Source organism: Notothenia rossii, assembly GCF_949606895.1.
Source record: "Notothenia rossii genome assembly, chromosome: 12".
NCBI lineage: Eukaryota > Metazoa > Chordata > Actinopteri > Perciformes > Nototheniidae > Notothenia > Notothenia rossii.
This window is the reverse complement of record NC_136911.1, coordinates 2,568,119-2,588,149: the sequence shown is the minus strand read 5'-3', so window position 1 is coordinate 2,588,149 and position 20,031 is coordinate 2,568,119. Positions and strand designations below refer to the sequence as shown.

The 20,031-nt window shown below is 40.8% G+C and overlaps 1 protein-coding gene across 6 annotated transcripts in view; it reads right to left on the bottom strand.

Moving 5' to 3' along the window:
- Window positions 1-362: 362 nt before the first annotated feature.
- Window positions 363-20,031, bottom strand: part of neto1l (neuropilin (NRP) and tolloid (TLL)-like 1, like) — an 84,854-nt gene continuing 65,185 nt past the window's right edge. For 2 of the 6 annotated variants that reach the window (XM_079662045.1, XM_079662047.1), the window contains exons 7-12: window positions 19,825-19,907; window positions 18,506-18,651; window positions 11,455-11,568; window positions 5,747-6,365; window positions 4,200-4,274; window positions 363-2,855 (exon numbers count right to left, since the gene is read on the bottom strand). In XM_079662045.1, coding sequence (XP_079518171.1) covers window positions 4,214-4,274; window positions 5,747-6,365; window positions 11,455-11,568; window positions 18,506-18,651; window positions 19,825-19,907 — 1,023 coding nt within the window. In that variant the 3' untranslated portion in view covers window positions 363-2,855; window positions 4,200-4,213. The remainder of the gene's footprint in view (window positions 2,856-4,199; window positions 4,275-5,746; window positions 6,366-11,454; window positions 11,569-18,505; window positions 18,652-19,824; window positions 19,908-20,031) is intronic. The other 4 variants (XM_079662043.1, XM_079662044.1, XM_079662046.1 and 1 more) reach the window with 3 other exon arrangements.

The window sequence follows — 20,031 nt, the reverse complement described above, 5'->3', positions numbered from 1 at the left end:
TAACAGTACATTTATCGTGAACCTCATTGTTAATATAAGGTCAAATTAACATGAATAAATGCAACATAACAAAAAGCACTCCTAATAGAACTGGATTTCTATGTAAATTTAAAGAATATATTAAGACTATTTAACGTGTAATCACTTAATAATTCCGTAAAAGTACATAGTGACCACTTTAAGTAAGAACAGCATCTGTTTTTTATGTTTTCTTCTTATATACATTAAATTAAACATCCTCATTTGAAAATATCAGTTTCTTAAGTCAGCTGTTTGCATCGATTTGATGTAATATATAATGGCCATTCGGGGCAAGTGGTAATAGACATTATGATACTGACAAAATCAATCATCACCAAACGATCAGTAAACATCAGTTTATTGAAAACATTTGATCCAGCATTTTCTGTTATCAAATCAAATGTAAAGGGGTTAAAAAAACACCACAATGAAGTGAAGTGTGACCAAAGAGAAAGTAAATAACATTCATCAGAGAGAGGGGTAAATAAACAGTAGTGGACGGTCAGTAGAATCACGCTTTACGAGGTTTAACATCTTTGTTTCAGACATTCAGTTTCTTCGTCTTCTCAAAAAGGCGTCTCTTGTTTAGATATAAAAACAACCTGATACTCTACTGTAAAGAGATGACATCAGAATAGGAAATAAAAGTGAAATCAGCAGCTGCAATGTGATAACATGATTAAAAAACCTGATTCTGTTTTGAACCACTTTACATTAAAGGTACTCTTTAAAACACACGTTCAGTCCCGTGTCAGATTTATCCGCTGCTCGTCTTTCCCAGCAGGTGTTCGGGGGAAATGCACCTCTGCTGTCCCAAAGCAAAGAAGACACACTTGCGTACATCACAAACCTTTTTTTTTTTTTTTTTTTACTTTCACATTTTTCTCATCACAACACTCTACATTGGTAAAGTTGCTCAGTTCACTCAAGATGCATGGGAGAAAAGGTTAGCTCCGAATGCTGTCAAAGCTGGCAAGATGCAGAGGAATGATGCATCTGTCTGATGTATCTGCAGAGAAATGAAAACACTATTACTTTGAGTCTGTCCTCCCGGCCCTTTTCCATCTCCTGCTGCTCTGATCGAATTGGTGCAGACTAATTACTGAGCTGTCGGCCTCTGTCTATACGCTGGCAGATTACTTTGTGACGGTGTGTGTGTGTGTGTGTTCAAGATAACAGTTAAGAACAGGGTTGCTTTCTAAATATATATCGTGGCGAAACAGAAAGACAACACACAGATGTGCAATGTGCATAGAAAAGAAACATTTTATTCAAGTCTCTGCAAAAGTGGAAAAGAAGATGGCCGAGCATGGATGTAAATAATACATGACATTAAATACAGAAAAAAAATGCACACATAGATACCATAACAACTGACAGTAAGAAAACAACTGGGACAATGACAGAGTGGGAAAAAGGTGTGTGTGTGTGTGTGTGGGGCCTAGCATTACTATCCTTGTGGGGACCTAAATCTGTTTACACAGTCACGTGTGGGGACTCGCTTCCCTAATGGGGACATAATGGAGGGGAATCATTAACTTTAGGGTGAAGACTTGGTTAGGGTTAGGCATGTGTTGGTTATGGTTAAGGTTAGGATAAGTCTCCAGGAAATGCATGTAAGTCAATGTAATGTCCCCTGAAGTGATGTATACATGGTATGTGTGTGTGTGTGTGTGTGTGTGTGTGTGTGTGTGTGTGTGTGTGTGTGTGTTTGTTGTTTAAGTCAAAGCTAATCTCTCTTTCTGTGTATTGCAAGATGTTTTTGAGGGAGTGTGTGAGGCTGATCCGTCCTTTCTGCAGAGTGTGTGGGGTTAATCTCATGAGGGCAAACACCAAAAGTCAATTAACTTGTCCGTCACATACCGGCCATTATTTGGACTCTTTTTTATTGTCCTGTTAGGTGAAACTAATCCTCTAAAGCTAATAAAGCAACAAGTAAAGAACATGTGTGTGCTGACAGTTTGAGGACACACGGAAAAGCAAAAGCCAATAAAGCTTTATTGTTATTTATTTTACAAAGCATCAGTAAAATCAGCCCTGAAAGATATTTAGAGTAAATGTAAAAACGATCAATTCGCCCTATAGTATAAAAGTCTGTTTCCATACAAAGAGGCTCCTACAGTAGAAGAAGGTTAGAAGACAACCAGACTTTAAGTAATTAAAAAAAACAAGTATTCTAAAAGTGCAAAAAGTTAGTCAACTTATTTGAAAAGGTGTTCCACTACTTTGACGTATGTGTTAGTGAATGGGGGCTTTTTATATTTGAATGTTAGTTTATTAATGTTAATGGCTATAGACGAAGCATGCACAAACCTTGAAGTGTTATCAAAATTATTTTAGCTTTAATTTTTATTAGGTTAGTAACTAATTCCAATGAAACAAATCATCCTAGATTTAAAAAAACAAGCAAGCTTCTATAATTATCTTTAAAAATCATAATATGTATGCTATTCATTTGAAAAACACATGCTTCAAAGTAACTTTAATATACTTTATTACATTAATTTCAGTCAGGGATCTATGATAATGACACATTTAAAGTTTAATAATCAATAATCATGTTTATTCTAAAAGGTCAATTTCTTTCCAGAGAGACAAAATAAATCTGGATTTAGAGCTGACGCGTCTCACAGCACAGTGAGTGTTTCATCTAGTCCTTTGTGTTCATCACGAGATTACATATTCAATCTCCTCTCGTCAAAGTGTCCCTTCATCATCATCATCATCATCATCATCATCAGCAGCATCATGCAGGTGTAAATCCCCGCTCCGCTTTCTCATATGTCAGTGACGCCCGTTCGTACTGATCCAGGATCGCACTATTCTCAAGAAGTCTACATGATGGAGACAATGCAACATAATGTAGAACACACACACACACACACACACACACACACACACACACACACACACACACACACACACACACACACACACACACACACACACACACACACACACACACACACACACACACACACACACACACACACACACACACACACACACACACACACAGTTCACAATAAAAGACAAAATTACAGGTAACACTTCCTGTGATCGCTCCATTGTGTGCACGCTTGAAGCTGCAGACATTTTGTAAATATGCACTGAAATGCTGATATTTGCATATTAAATGTATTGTTATCTTACTTCTTCATGAAAGCACGGTGATGGAGCATCCACATGAAGTGTTACACACAGGCAGAAATACTACTGTAGCTTCACAGTTAACCAAAACACAAAATCAAATACTACAAGTGACAGAAATCATGCACAACTACAGAGGAACTTGGCAAAAAGGTTTCATCAGTAAATACTTACAGAGTTTTAAAAGGTTTTTAAATAATCTCAATTAGCTTTCTTTAGTGTGTGCACAAACATCCCACTGATTTAATGGATGAAAACATGTGGGATTGTACGGAAGAGGATTAGGGACACATGTCAACACTTTGAGTTTTCAGAAATCTGAGTTAGTTGTTTTTAAATAACAATATTTTTAAAATGCATTTGAGTTCTGAGATTAAAATCAGAGTTCAGAAAAATAAAGACAGAATATATTTCTTAATTCATTTCAGTTTGTGTTTGAGGTTCGAAGTGTCCTAGGTAGCTAAACCGACACATTTATAGGAACTTGTGATTAATGTTCTGTAACTTTTACTATATAGCAATTTAGACTTTAATCTCGGAGTGAGATTTAAATCAAGAACTCAAACCCATTTTTCACAATGAGTCCTAATCCTCTTCCATAGTAAGGTGTCTGCTTTATAAATGTGTGCTCTGATGTGGATTTAACAAGCTTCTTTACAAGATAAGTGTGATTTTCTGCAGGTAGAGAAGTGCAGAGGTTAGACATATTGTTTCAGCTTCAACTACAGATGATTGAAAAAAGTCCATGCTGATGAAAATCCACTGAGTGATACCACGTATGTCTTCGGGAGACATACAGCAAACTGGAGCATCACAAAAAAAAAAAAAAAAAAAACGTACAAGGAGGGCAAGATGGCCGCAAGCAAGAAAACCATCTTGGTGAAAATGAACAAATAAAAGAGCAAGAAAACAACCCGCGCAAAAATCACAGAAAAAGGAAAAGATAACTTACATAAAGTATAATTACTGACTGGGCAGATGATGACTACACAACAACATTTAGAGATGTCCGTTGATAGGGTGCTTACCTTGAGATTGTCTCTTAGACCCTAGTTGTGTTGTACTCTGATTCATGTTTGCTCAAAGAGCCAATGAGGCAGAACCTGAAATGTCACGGCTCTTTCTTTAATATCAAACTCGTTTTGCATAGAGAGGTCAGAATGCACATTGTGCTACAGAACAGAAATACACTTCATTGGTGCGTTGCTAGTCTCTGGGAGCCTGGCATGCAGAACACAGTGAATAAACAGTCAAGAACACTCTGGAAAGAGCGCATAGGAAGTGCATGCAGGAACGTGTTTACTCCAGGTATGCACACCTCCTAAACATTTACCTTTCTAAGCTGTCAAGGTGCAGAGCAAAATACTGTTTTACTTCGTAGAAAATCTTCCTCATGCCAAAATGTTGAGCTTTATATAAGTATTGTTTGCCGTATTGCAACGAGGCACAGATTCAAGCCCTTGCATTAACAGTCAAAACTGGACTGATTATATTATTCAGGGTTCATACACTTTTTCACCAATGACTTCTCCATGACTTTTACCTAATTTTCCATGACCAAAACAATGACTCTTTCTCAGCGGTACCACTGAAAATGGGTTATTTTAACATGGAACAGGAAAATAAGCAAAACACCTCGTCAGTTAAAAGCCATTTTACGTTTCATTACTACACGATACAGTATGTATTATCATTAGAGTATTACTATTTTGGCGATTAGATAAAATATAAATTATATTTGATGCAACTTTAGTTACATTTCCATGACTTTCCAAAACTTATGGAAAAATTTCCATAACTTTTCCAGGGCCTGGAATTAGCATTTTGAATTTCCATGACTTTTCCAGGGCCTGGAATTAGCATTTCGATTGTCCATGACTTTTCCAGGGCCTGGAATTAGCATTTTGAATTTCCATGACTTTTCCAGGGCCTGGAATTAGCATTTTGAATTTCCATGACTTTTCCAGGGCCTGGAATTAGCATTTCAATTGCCCATGACTTTTCCAGGGCCTGGAATTAGCATTTTGAATTTCCATGACTTTTCCAGGGCCTGGAATTAGCAATTTGAATTTCCATGACTTTTCCAGGGCCTGGAATTAGCATTTTGAATTTCCATGACTTTTCCAGGTCCTGGAATTAGCATTTTGAATTTCCATGACTTTTCCAGGGCCTGGAATTAGCATTTTGAATTTCCATGACTTTTCCAGGTTTTTAATGAACGTAAGAACCCTGATGATTAATATAATTTACAATGAGGTCTGTATTGACACATTTCAAAGTAAAGTTTAGTAAAAAGAGTTATCAATCATGATTTTAAGGTTAAAACTAGCAGGGGGTGCTTGACATGTTCAGTGATGAGCATGCAAGAGGGGACATAATTTAGCCCTTTGTGAAAAAAAAATGTTTAATGATAGAAAGGGGGAGAAAAAACAGGGTTAATGCAAACAAAAAGAAGCTTATTATATTATTAAAAAACATGAGGAAGCTAAAACAAAAGGAAAATCAAAATGTATCCCACACACACTTCCCCATCGCTAACTGCTGCTCTCCTCATCAGAAATCTATGGATACTGACCGCTGTACTGCCTTTTCGTGGCGGGAGAGCCGGTGGCTGGTGGTGGGAACTTCCTCCATTTCGTCGTCCATGTCGCATCCGTTATCCGCCGCTTCCTGTGAGTAGCTGTGCTTCATCACCAGGATGCTGCGTCTGTTACCAGAGGACGGCAGCAGGGGGCGCACCGCCATGTTCTGCTGCGGGAGGTCCGTCAGCAGCGTGGCGGCGTCGCGACTCAAGTTCCCACGGCTTCCTCGCCCACTGAGAGACAGCTGGGATAAGTGGGCGGAGCCAGGGTTTGAGGAGGAGCCACAGTGATGATCGTGGATGCATCTCGAAGAGGCCCGTCGCAGAGCGTGGTAGTTCTCAAAGTCCTCCGCCAGGTCCACTAAGTCCGCGGAGGCGTTGGCGTTAGCGTTGGCGCTGCGTAACGTGCACAGCTCGTAGTGAGGCGGCTCGAACACCTCCTGGAACATCGTCGGGTCGAAGTCCTCGCGCCGCAGGATGTACTTCTTGCGCGGCTGCTTGATCTGCACGATGACGGACACGATGAGCAGCAGGAGGACGATGCAGCACGTCACGCCGATGATGGTGCCGTTCGTGTTGTTCAGGTTGTCCAAGATGTTGGCTTTCCTCTTCTCTGTGCAGAGGAAGAGACAACAGAGAGCGAGCTTGATACATCACGATGTGGAAACACAACTACAGTTCTATTCCATTGGCTTAACACCTTGCAAGACTAGAAATGTAGCTCAGTAAGAAACATATTCTCAGAGGTTGGGATAGTGCTTACCTTTTTCTAGCCTTAGCATAACTAAAGGGATGGATTGAACATTGGAGATCAATGTTTTGCAAATCGAGGGTAACCAACTAGACAAGACCTGCAATTCAAATGATACTGTGATTTTAAAGGTTAACTTAAAACCATTGTTTAGTAGCTGGTCTTCATCCATTCTTAATACAAGTTAATGAAGTGTTCAAACCAACCCAGAGCAAATTCTTGATACATCACAATGTGAGAACACAACTACAGTTCTATTCCCAGCTAGTCGACCATTGGCTAAACACCTCGTGACGTGAGACTAAATGTAGCTCAGTAAGAGACTTATTCTCAGAGTTTGTAAAGTGCTTTCTTATTTTTCGGTCTTCGAAAACTAAAGGGATGGATTAAACATTGTGTCTGCTCCCATGTTGGCTGACAAAGTGTTAGTAAGTCTAGCTCCCTACCCTACTACTACAGTAGAAACCAAACCAAGCAGTTCCTCCAAGGACATTTCAGGTCAATTCTAGACGGCACACCCTCGATTTGAAACTAGAACTCTTCGAAACTACTGCGAGATCCACTTCAAAACAACCCATCCTAACTTCCAACCATTCGAGTTCAGTGTCTCATCTTAACTGTCTTGCAATAGTTTTGAAAATTGAGGGAAACCATCTAGACAAGACCTGCATTTCACTCTAAATGATACTGTGATTTTACAGGTTAAGCTAAAAAAAGACATATTCAGAACTAGCGCAACGACAGTATTGCTCCATCGTTTAGAAGCTGGTATTTGTCCAGGTAAATTAAGCTTTCAAACCAAACCCAGAGCAAATTGTTCAAACTTTTTGGCGCAATTTCAAACAAAGTCAACGCAAAGACTCTTATAATTGCATATTTGCACCAGGTAATGCAAATCAAACATCCTAAAGGGTGCTTGATTTGAGATGTGTGGAGAGTCCATGACATGTGCTTGTCTTGAACTGAGTCTGTGAAGCTAATTTCAGTTTTTGTTCTCTGTCCAAAATCGAAGACCTATTATCAGGGGCGGCGCCAGGCGGTAGCTTGCAGTTGCTACAGCAACACTAACAATTGGCCTAGCAACTGCTAAGCAACCCCAATAAATGTATGTTTTTGTTTCATATATATGTGAAATTCATAATTTGAAAAATGATTGATTCGAAAATGATATGCTACAGTACAAGTAGCCTACTTCTGGGTGTTTCATTCAAGCTCGGCTCTGTGTGTGTGGCAAGAGCGCACGAGTGAGTGAGAGAGAGAGAGAGAGAGAGAGCATTATTGTTTTTGCTGCGCTAACGGATATTAGAAGCTGTTTCTACAACTAAGTGAAAGGAAAGTCCTCTCCTGTCAGATAGCGTCAGCTCAGTGAGGTAAAGGGCTCTCAGTGTTTAGATAGTTCACTTTAGTCTAAGTTATCTCAGTGGGTCTCAAAACAGTTTGATCACCATTTATGTAAACAAGTATTTCCGAGGCACACCTTCATATGATCATTGTAGTTAGGCTATAAAACAATAAGAGCATAAATGAGAAACAGGTAGGAAATACTATGTGACAGTAAAACAAGAATACAGTTTAAAAGGAGAGTGATTTGTAAAATATCCATAAAGAAATCTGTGTACAGTTCTGTTTCATATGGGTGTTGAGAGATGTATCCATAGATCTCTTAACTTTGCTCTCAAAGTGCACCAGATTGATGCTTTTAACTTCAATAATTTAACTTTAACTTCAGCCCTAGGAGGCTGGTCCACCCCCCACTTATAAAAAAAATAGCACTTTATCCTTCCTATATGCCGTGAGCTGATTATCGAGCCTTCTTTGTAACAGCCGCGGGTGTAGCCTACTGTATGTACGTGTGGGGAGTGTTGCAGTAGAACATTTCACTGTAGCCCATATAGCTACCTTAATGGGAAACCCTACATGTTTGAGCAACCTCTATGAAGCGGCAAGCTACCCCACAGCACCCCCGATGATAACGGAGAGCAACAGTCACAAAGAGGGTGAGGCTTAGCAAAAGGTGAGAATGATTTCCTTAGCAACAAGATAGATACTATAGCTCACATGTTAAACACACTTTTAACACATGCACAAGAGTCTGTGGCTCTCATATGAAAAAGACGGTGAGAAGGTCACATTGAGTCAAAGCTACGGTCTTTTGTCATGAGAGAAGAGAGGCAGTCTGTGGGGAGATGTGTGACATTCACATGCTGTATGAACATGTAACACAGCAGCTTCAATGACAGTCAATGGTTACAATCAGAAGGGTAAAGAAGAAGGGGATAAAACCTGACATTTGATCACTAATGAGGACAAATGTAGTCAATGGGCGGTGAGCGTGCAGAGAGAGAGAGAAACACGGCCTCTTCATGCTGCACGGTTACAAGCGCTGACTGCAGGCTGGAGCGCTCTCTCAGTGTGAGTGAGCTATAGCAGGGTTTAATTAATTGATGCAATCTGTCATTTGCTCTGCTTAAGAGAGAGTAACAGTACTGTGCATACAGAATCAATCTGAGTAGATGCAGGGAGGGAGGGTAACTCTGGGGCTGAAGGGAGGTTTACTGCAGAGCAACTTTCGGGAACATACTGAGTGTCCTCTTCCAACATGAGAGTAACTGATAACAAAGGTATCAACTGTAGCTGTGAACATGACAGGATGTGTGATTACCTAGAAGAGCATCAGGACTAGTTGAGGCATATGATAGCTATGTGATTAACATGATGATTCAGCCTCTATGGAGAGAGACATGTGACAAGCATGCTCATTTCTGACGTGGAGCTAATCTGAAGTAAACATTGAATACTGCTTTCTATTCCTCCATCTTGTGACTGGGTAACTCCCTCTCTTGGATATCAGCATGTGAAGGACACTATTCAGGAACTAGTTGATGCTCTGTATGTGATGACTACTTCCATTCTGGAGAGGATCACAGATACATGGATCCTGAGATTCAAGCTCAAGCCGGAGACCAGTGATTATTAACATGTTGAAGTATTCACGAAAAGTCAGAATTTTGAGATTTTGAGTAAAAAGTCAGAATTTTGAGAAAAAATACATAATTTTGAGAAAAAGTCAGGATTTTTATATTTTGAATAAAAGTGTGAATTTTGATATTTTCTGAAAAAAGCCAACATTTTGAGAAAATGTATTTTGTACATTCCTCCATGTTGTGACTGAGTAACTCCCTCTCTTGGATATCAGCATGTGAAGGACACTGTTCAGGAACTAGTTGATGCTCTGTATGTGATGACTACTTCCATTCTGGAGAGGATCAGGAATATATGGATCCTGATGTTGAAGCTCAAGCTGGTGACGAATGAGATTTTCCAAACAGAAACTAAAGGTAATTGTACCACAGTAGCAGAGGTAGTGTTTATGCATTAGTTTGACACAAAGACACATCTGACCTGCAAGCCAGTGACAGCAGCGTAACTAACAGCAGAAACGTATTTATGGACGTGTGAGATGCTAGGCTACAGTATAGATGCCACTTTACAGTATGTACTTACAGTGATGTGTTATGAAAGGTTGAGGAAAAGAACATTCATTAATTGGCGATATAATGCAGAGGAAAAACTTCCCCAGAGTCTTCACACCTCTCAGATAATTAATTGAATAGCAAACGAAGAAGCAGCAATAATAAATCCTCAGTGAGAGGATGAATTATGGAGCTGCCAGGAGCAGACTCTGGGGATCAATGTATGGATCCAGAGGCTTTAAAATTCAAAGTGCAGAGAGGGATCAAACTACAGCGGAAATGAAGGAATTGATGGTATCACAAAGTCAGAGAGTACACAGGTACTTGGTGCCTGGAGGCAGGGAGGAAAGAGAGCAGCTTCAAAGACCTGGACCAACAACCAGATCAGCTGTCACAACAAATATCGTCCTCTAAAGTATATGATTTACTATAAATAACAATATCAATGCTAAGTAAAACCTGGCTTCTGTATTACATGTTCTGTTGCTTTTACCTCTTATAATATTTAACAAATTGTACGGTGTCCTTGGGTGTCATGAAAGGCGCCTTAAATCAAATGTATTATTATTAACACTTGAAAACCAGTGAGGAGAGCACAACATAAATCTCTTAATAAAATAACCAAAACGTTGGCAAATATTATTATGTTCATCGCATAAGACGAATACAAAAAGAAATACAAAGAAATCAGATCAGGGCTTTTGATGGAAAAAAAAAAATCGATTTAAATAATAAAAATAAGAATAAAAGCAACAAAGAGTTAATACAAATAAATGCCTGATTAAGTGGATGATTTTTAATCTGGGGTGTAATATGTTTCCCCTTGTTAAGTGACATTTAAAGGCAATCCTCAATCGTTTTTGGGCGTTATTTGCAAATGGACAGTGTTTGACTTTCTCCTGCGCATTTCACCTTATGAATCAATATGTGGAGCTTCTGGTTATAGCAAGACAAAGAGGAGACGCCAAACTGCCTCCACCTGCACAGTTACATGTTGTTGTTGTAAGTGTGTAAAGGATTAAAGTAAAAGTCCAGCAGTGTGTAAACCCTGGGTGTTTCTCAATGTCGAGGATGCTTCCTTGGTAGGACAAGTCCCTCCGAGTCACTTCCTTCAGAAGCGAGGCAAGAATCCTTCCTAGCCTCGGAAAACGAAGAATTGTGGCCCCGCCTTAAATGGAGAGCGATTTCTTGAAATTGGTCCGTGCGCAAAGCATCGTGGGGATTTTAAGACCGCGGAGTCTACACATATGCAGCCTCGAAATTTCCCGCAACGAAGGACGCCGGGCTCGGTAGAATTCCAAGGAGCCTGGACATTGGAACAGTCCTTCGGCGGCACTCGATGACGTAGCATCCTTGAAATAGTGGCTCTGGAGCATCCTTCCTCGACATTGAGAAACACCCCTCTCTGCTTCACTGTCGCTCTCCGTGGTGCTGAAACAATCAAACGTAGTGTGTTATGATTCTAAAAAACATCTCACCTTTGCATTGGTTCTCATCCCAGGGGTAGACGCAGTTCTGCATGCCGTTACACACCAGCGTGCTGTTGATGCACATGTTGCTGTGGCAGAAGAAGGCGTCGGCATCACATGGAGCTGGAAGTATAAAACAAATACACACAATTACATAAATATACTTACTCATCTGCAAATTACGTGATTTACACTTTTTACGCTCATGAACAGAAGCAAATGTGTTTTAACAGATCAGTGTTATTTAGGGCTGCTGAGAGTGAGCCAGATTTTGAGATATACATTTGGGTGTGCATTCCTGAGATCAGACCTTTTCCCCCAGAACCCATCTGTGCCATGCAGAGGTTTGGCAGAGCTCTGGGACTGACAGCGTTACCACGGTGATACACGGCTGTTTCATCCCGAGTGAATGATAACATCCTGAATTAGAGTGAATAACCTCCATCTCTCTCTGAATCCCGACTCGTCTGCCAACACTTCCTGACTCACATTGTCTCTGTGAGTTCTCAGTCTTCCACTTCCTCTCTCTCAGCCTTTTTTCATTCATACACTTTATGCCAAGGATGTTTTTTTTGTCAAAACCAGCAGAGGGAGCCCTCTTCTTCCCCTCCTCCACCAGACGATATGAAAACTGAGATCCACATTTATCTTCTGCTGAATTAATTTCCCTTCTCTCTGTAATATTCTTGCCCACACAAAAGCACATCCCCAGTCACTGCTGGGAGGATGAATTAACTCCTGAATGAGAGTCTGATGAAAGCAGTCGGGGTGTTTGTGCAGAGCGTATCTGCAGGGAAGCAACACATCGTAATCACTTCTTCTTCTTCTTCTCTATTATTTAAAACCACCTTGTCTGAAAAAACACCTTTTTATAAAACCACCGTCGCCTCGCACTCCGTTGGAGGTCTTCTGCCCCGAGGCGAACTAGCAGACAAGATGTAAACAGAGTTGACAATTCATTCTGATCACCCCACACTTCTCCTTTTAATCTCAAAGTAAACGAAGATAAAAAGTGCTCGGAGAGGATATAATCTGATCCGAGACCCAGCAGAGGTCCATACGTTAACAGAGCATTAGCATACTGTGTTGTTCTCAAACGCTCTCATGCATTCAGCACACGAAGCTTTACAAGAAAAACCAGAAGTGATGTGTGCAGTGAAGCCGGAGCAGATCTCCCTCTGAGCCTCTGTTGATGAGGCGTAACAATGCTGACAGCCGGGATGTCACACAGGCACATTTATCACCTAAGACGTAATTGCTTCTTGGGTAAAGATAGGCTTCACTTTCTTATACGTCACACTGGTAATCTAACGCTGTAGGTGTGCATAGCAGGAGTGTGTGTGAGCCTGAAAACAGATCTGCAGGTGGGAACGTGCTGGAGGTTTGGGAACGTGTTCCTCCCCTAAAAGCGGCCGGTCCCACTGGGAAACAGCAGCTGTGAGCAAACAGAAAAGCTGCAGCGAGGGAGAGTTTATTGTGAATAAGTTGCAAAACACACTCTCTCTTGTAGAAGTGTCACACTGTGTTGCTTTCACTTGGGGAAGGGAAGTAATTAACTTCATACTGTTCTTCTGTAGTTCTCCCGTATCAACTCTTTCATTAGCAATGACTTTCAAAAATGTTTTGAGTACACTTTATATGTCAATAATGCAATATAAATATATTTATTTAGATGTATTATCTCCTTACAGGGCTGTATAATAGTTATGAGAACCAATCAATACGCATACAATAATCACCTCTTAAAGGTGGGGTAGGTAATTCACTTCAGAAACACTTTTGGTTATATTCCATGGAATGCTCTTAACATCCCGATAGCAATGAATATCTGAAATGCTTTGACAATAAATCCATAAAAAAATGTCATCTGTGGAAGCCGTAGCGCTGTAAAAAGCACGACCAATCATCTGAGCCGGCCCGGCTAAAGTAACTGGATGGCCTACCTGCCTGTCAGCCTTCCATCTGTGCACAAACTTATCTCGTGCCCTCATTGGTCATGTGCGCGTTCGTGTGTGTTGGAGGAGGGGCTCTGTGAGGAAGTGGCAGATTTCTTTCGGTTGTGTATTTTCAAATTCTAGCGCACTCGAGCTGGTTTCTCCAAAATGACCTACCCCACCTTTAAGTATTTTATAATCACTTATAAGGTCAATTATCATAAGACGTATAGAATATAATTGCAGCGATCTCACTGTTTCTTTCAAGAGTCATAATGTATTATATTTCATAAAGTTAAATTATAATCAAAATCTTTTAACAATGCATTACAATGTGAGTTTCTCTAAGTGGAAATGTTATGAGTTAATTCAAGCAAGACCAACGCAGGAAAACGTGAATTAATTTGTCTTTACCTACAGAGAACAATGACCACCTGATATACCGTAATTTTCGGACTATAAGCCGCACCTGAATATAAGCCGCAGCAGCGACATACCACTCTCGGTTCCACTTTTACTTTTGCGCACTACCTGTCTCACTCTTTTCCGGCCTCCAGCTTTTCCTGCTGGAACCCGCCGCTTAAAGGTGGGGGTCCGCGGACCGGCCATAGAGCCCATAGAGTTAAAGGTGGTGGCCGTTAGCTGTACAAATCCATAGATTAGCCGCACCGTTATATAAACCGCAGTGTCGAAAAATAGGGAAAAAGGCGCGGCTTATAGTCCGAAAATTACGGTATATATAATGATATTATACTTGACCTTATGAGGTGCTAAAAATGCTGTCAAATGTTGTTTAACCATCGGGAATGTTGATGGGAACATACTTCAAAGTCCACTGCTCATTACAGACGCCTCTCATTGGTTTACTGAACATGTTTGAGTGGTTGCAGCACAGGGTTGTTTTAGGTGGAATATTTCTTTAAAATCTTAATGTCAGTCGGTATTTTGTCCGCTCAGTGGAGTCATTAAAATACTTTCCTCGCCTTCCTGTGCCCTTCTAGCTTTCCAATGTGATGACTGTAGGCTTTTTCACTCGTTTTATATGATGTAATCAACAAGAAAAATACACATAATGTGGGCAAACAAGTGAAAGAGTGCACACAGGTTATAACAATCTGTCCCAACCGTGTGACAAAATGCTGATGCGTATAGATTCAAGCTGCCTGGCTCCACTACTTCGAGTCTAGTGTGTTTTACATCTAAAAGACGTTGCTCTGCCGCAGAGTGTGTGGAGACAGACACTCTGCACCGCTCGGTTCTCTGCTGGATGATATTCAGCTCGCTGCGTCCGGGGTAACGCTCAACAAAAACATTTGCTAAAATGAAATATTCTTTAACCCTTTTGTTGTGTTCGGGTCTCCTTTTCAAGTTACGATTATAAAATAACTACTAGTTGTTTTAATCTGAAGGCTTGATGATATCCTCCACAACAGCTTTATGAACACTACGAAACTGATTTTGACAATATGAGCCAAGTCTGAAGGTCTCTTTGAAAATAAAAGTGTATAATTGGGTGTTCGGGTCTAGGAAGAGCAGTGCAATGAAATGAAATTTGGACCAATCAAGATTCATCATTGACTTTAGACTACCTTATCTTTATCTAGCATTCATCTACAGTATATGGATCCATTTGACCCATAACACCACATAGGTTGCTAGTTAATAATATAAAGTTCTAAAAGCTTTTTTGGGGGAAATTGTGTCCTAATATTAGTCTATTATAGTCAGACAACATAATTATCCACTGTCTTCACTATAGGGAATATCCATCCATCCATCCATCTTCTCCCGCTTATCCGTGGTCGGGTCTCGGGGGTTTCAGTTCCAGCAGAGAGCCCCAAACGTTCCTTTCCCCTCATCGACCAGCTCTGACTGGGGGGTCCCAAGGCGCTCCCAGGCCAGAGAAGAGATATGATCCCTCCACCTGGTCCTAGGTCTACCCCTCGGTCTCTTCCCAGCTGGACGTGCCTGGAACACCTCCCTAGGGAGGCGCCCAGGTGGCATCCTTACTAGGTGGCATCCTAACTAGGTGCCCGAACCACCTCAACTGGCTCCTTTCGACGCGAAGGAGGAGCGGTTCAACTCTGAGTCCCTCCCGGATGACTGAACTTCTCACCTTATCCCTAAGGGAGACACCAGCCACCCTGAGGGGAAAACCCATCTCGGCCGCTTGTACCCGCTTGTATATAATGAGTGTATTTAATCGCATTCGTTACTTAAAAAGATGTGTTTTGGGGCCATACAATTTAAATAAATGTATTGGACTGAGCTATGACCTGGCTCAGAAGGCCACAACAAAGAGGAGACACACCATATCCACGTTTAACAAAATATGTTAATTTTAGCAAAACCAAATTAATTAAGTTGAAAACCAGTAAAGTATGAGGTGTGGATGTCAGTGGTATCAGTAATGTAACTGCAGGGTGAGGATTGTATGGACATGTATGTGTGTGAGAGTGTTGAAGTGCACAAAGTAAAGCAACTGAAGAAACTCATAATATACTCAACAAAAAGCAGGGTGCCTGCAGGGAGAAGCAGAGAGAGACCAGAGAGGAGCAGAGAGGCTTTAAATAGCTACAGGGCACCAGACCCAGGTGCCCTGAGTTACTGCAATCAATGCAATCACCAATCACCACAGCACAGACAGGACAGCCACCTCCTCTCTACTGATGACCCCACAGCGGCATCACAGACTGAGTTAAATCATGGGTCGAAATGGACCGGCAAACACCATGAACGGAAACAGCTTTCGAACCCAACACAAGGGTTAAGAGGGTTATTTGTATTTATTTATTTATGATGTATTTTAGTTTGGTCCTGTTAGTCTGTACACCACTCTCTTACAAGTGAAGATCAGCTATGTATGGCTTGTCAACTGATGTACTATAGTAGAGACTAAGCTGAACACTAGTAGCTTTGAACTGTTGGATATTTGTAACTGTGGTTCCTATCAATGTACCAAATGTCTTATCTATGTGTCTTCAATACAAAGACGGGCTCCTCATTGATATCAAGACGGCAGAAAGTCTACACAGCTTCAAAGCAGACCGATGCTTCCACTGCATCTCCGCTATTCAACTCAATAAAAGAAAACTAAACTGCAGTACTTAAAGAGTTCAGCCCATTTGAAACTAAGCAGCAGCTCATCACTTTTACTGTAAATATATATAAGATGGAGCCTCAATGACTACCTCATGGTGGAAATGCACTTAGTGAAAGTCTGTTTGGATCTAAATAATGTATAAACTGTAATCATCACACAGAGCTTCAACATTTTTAAGCCTATAAACCGGCATGTTTTTTGTTGATCTGAGTTTAAATCTTCTTAATGTAGTTTCTGGGAGAAGGGGTGGGATTACATAAGTGTAAACTTCTTCCCACTCCTTTTCGGATGTATAATTAGGTATATCATTTGTTTACATATAATTTGCAAGTCAATCATATTTTTGTTTATCAATTTGATGCTGCTTGAGTTTGCACAGCATCATAATTATCTTGTTTTTCATTATTATTAAAACATTTTCGAAATAAATCAAATCAAAAATCTTCATGGTTTATTCCACTTATCGTAAGTTGAATTGGGCAAAAGCATCAGCTAAATATAATGTAATGATGTCGGGGTCTCGCTGCAGACCACCGGAGTGACTTAGGCTGAGGCGTTGCCCGGGCAACAGCACATCCTGGCCTCACAAAGAGGACAACAGAAACAACCCAGTTATAGTCATTAAACCGAATCACTACAAAATACACGCAATATGCCGTAGAGGTATAATGTTGTAGAAATGAATGACCTTTCTTAAACATTGGGAACTAGTTTGTGACATTTAGTAAATCCAATCAACCGTGACATCTAATTCGACTCACTTTGAAATCAGAAGTGACTTTGTAATGCATGCCTTGATTCATGATGACTCAATGTGACACACTGAGGCAACAATAGAGTGATTTGAAAGGAAGTATCTGGCACAGGGTGTCTTTTTTTTGGTTCTCAAAATACAGAGCAAAGCACCTCAGTGTAAAATGGTGTTTGTCTGTATGTCTGTCGACAGGATTCTGGTATAACTTCCGGACAATTTCATGAAACTTTGTGGAAAAACACTCTCTTTTAAGCAAGGATCAGAATCACAGGGAGAGTTTAGTTTTACTTGCAAGATTCATCGCATTCATCATGTGTTGTCTGTTCAATCCAGATTAGGAAAACTCGTCCTAAATATGTTTCCACAATGAGACTTATAAACACCAAATTCGGACTTCCCGAATTTGGGAAAAAAAGCACCATCAGAGGAGCACATGAATGCACCATTCATCACGCTATGCTAACATTTTTTGGGAGCCCTTTGTTGTTGTTGTTAATCTTGACCTCATCACTTTGTTGTGAGAGATTCCTCTTCAAGATTCAAAGAGTCAGGCGCAACATTCAGAAGTGCAGTTTGTGTGTGTGTGTGTGTGTGTGTGTGTGTGTGTGTGTGTGTGTGTGTGTGTGTGTGTGTGTGTGTGTGTGTGTGTGTGTGGCATTTAAAGGAGCTGAATGACATTGACATAGTGTATACTGAAGCCTCAGACCCTCTTCATTCACCTCACTATTACAAAGGATGCCCTCTGCAACCCCTGTCAAACTAAACGCTGCCACCAGTGAGGAGCAAGAGGAAGAGTTACTGTGTGTGTGTGTGTGTGTGTGTGTGTGTGTGTGTGTGTGTGTGTGTACATACTGTAGCTCATCCTTTGTCTCACTCTCTCTCTGCATCCATAAAGAACAGTGCTGGCTGAGCTAAATCCACCAATGCTATCATACGCACACTAACCCGGAGGCGATATTCCCTATAATGGAAATCCCATACCTCCTCTTCCTGCTTGCTGCAGTTTAAACGCTCATAAAACGAAATGGAAACCTGTGACAGCACCTTTCCTATTAACAGCGTGGGATATAACTCGCCATAAACGTGGTCACTCCACCTCCTCCTGCCTTTAATGGCAACCACTAAACACCAGACTTGTTTTTTACTCTGCCTTCCTGTCATGGAGCGGCGGTCTGATTAATAAGGCTAATCAGTTTCCCTCAGATGGGGGGGTCATGCTGCAGTAGGCATCTTTATGACAGTGTGTGTGTGTGAGTGCAGATATCTCACGCTCTTGGTAGGTGGTGAAAAGGATGCGGAAGCGGCTCTTGCGGCTGGCCTCGTCCGCCCACATGCGGATGACTCCCAGCGTGGAGACCAGCATGATGTCGTTAGCCACGGTGGAGCAGAACTTGTTCTTCAGGTCCTCCACCGAACTGAGAGGAGGAGAGGAAATAACCATCAACAATCTCAATATGAATCTTGTGAATGTGAAGCATTTCTTTGATGTCTTAAGCCCCTCACTCAGCGGTTCCCAACCTTTTTCAACTCAGGACCCACTTAAGAATCTAAACAAATTTCGCGGCCCACATTCAACCATAAACGATACGGAGGCTCAATAAAGTTCTGATTGGTCGATTCAGAACATGTGACACGTTGTTAATCCAGTAGAACAGACCGTTGTCAAGGACTGTAATGACCGTTGCTAAGGAGGAAGAAAGAGAAAGGCAAGGAGGTTCAAATAAAAGAAATCTCAATAATGAAATGTTTCCACACAAATCATAATGTTTTGAAAATTATTTGGCGGCCCACTTGCAATGCCTTCGTGGCCCAGATAACAATGTAGATCTCATAGTCGTTTTTGACCACTTAATGATCCAATTACATCCTTATTTTCCATGCCCTCCTTGTTTGTTCACACCATGTAAAGCGGCCTTGGGTCCCTTGAAAGGCGCTATACAAATTGAATGTATTATTATTATTATTATCTCAAAATATCAAATATCTTTTTCTTTGATCATGATTCAATCTTCTCGCTATATCGAGTTAAAATAAGTCTTTGTGTTGCCTTTCAAATAGCTCTCTGGCTGTTCAATCAAAGGAACAGTTTGATATTTGGAATCCAAACACCTGCTTGATTGACAGCCTTCACTTATCATCAATAACTTTGGACACGGCAGGGAGAGATGTCAATCAATAAGTGTGTTTTTAACTTGAACCCCCGTGCGTTATACTTTCAAAAAAGCCATAAAAAAGCCATTTTCCGAGTCTGAGATATATCAAGAAGGAGCAACAACATTGATTTTAAGGCTCTGTTATATTTGGGTCAGATCCCCCTTCCTAACACTGCTTTAAAAAATGTATACATTAACACTAAAGAAAGACGGATGACATTTCTCATAGAATGATTCCTGTGTGTTGAGCGAGGACAAGGGAACTGCATGATGTCAAAACCATTAATGTCTTGTCTTGACATAATTACATATTTAACTGTTCACGAAAAACTAAATAATCAGTTGTTATGTTCAGTTAATGACATGATTAAGTCTTGATCCGGAGATAATGAGTCTGAGCATGATTTATCTGACACAGAGGTTGAAACGTCTCACCTGCCACCGTCGTACACAGCCACGAAATTGCGCTTGCACTCGTTGGAGTTGGCCATTTCATAGTCGAGAAATCTCAGGTAGATCTGTCCAAAACAAAGAGGAGGTTTAAAGATATGAGGAAATGACAGAGGAAATATTCCAGCTCCTTCATTTGACTGATTATCCAGCGCCGGATGAAGCGGCTCTGTGATGAAACCGGACCGACAG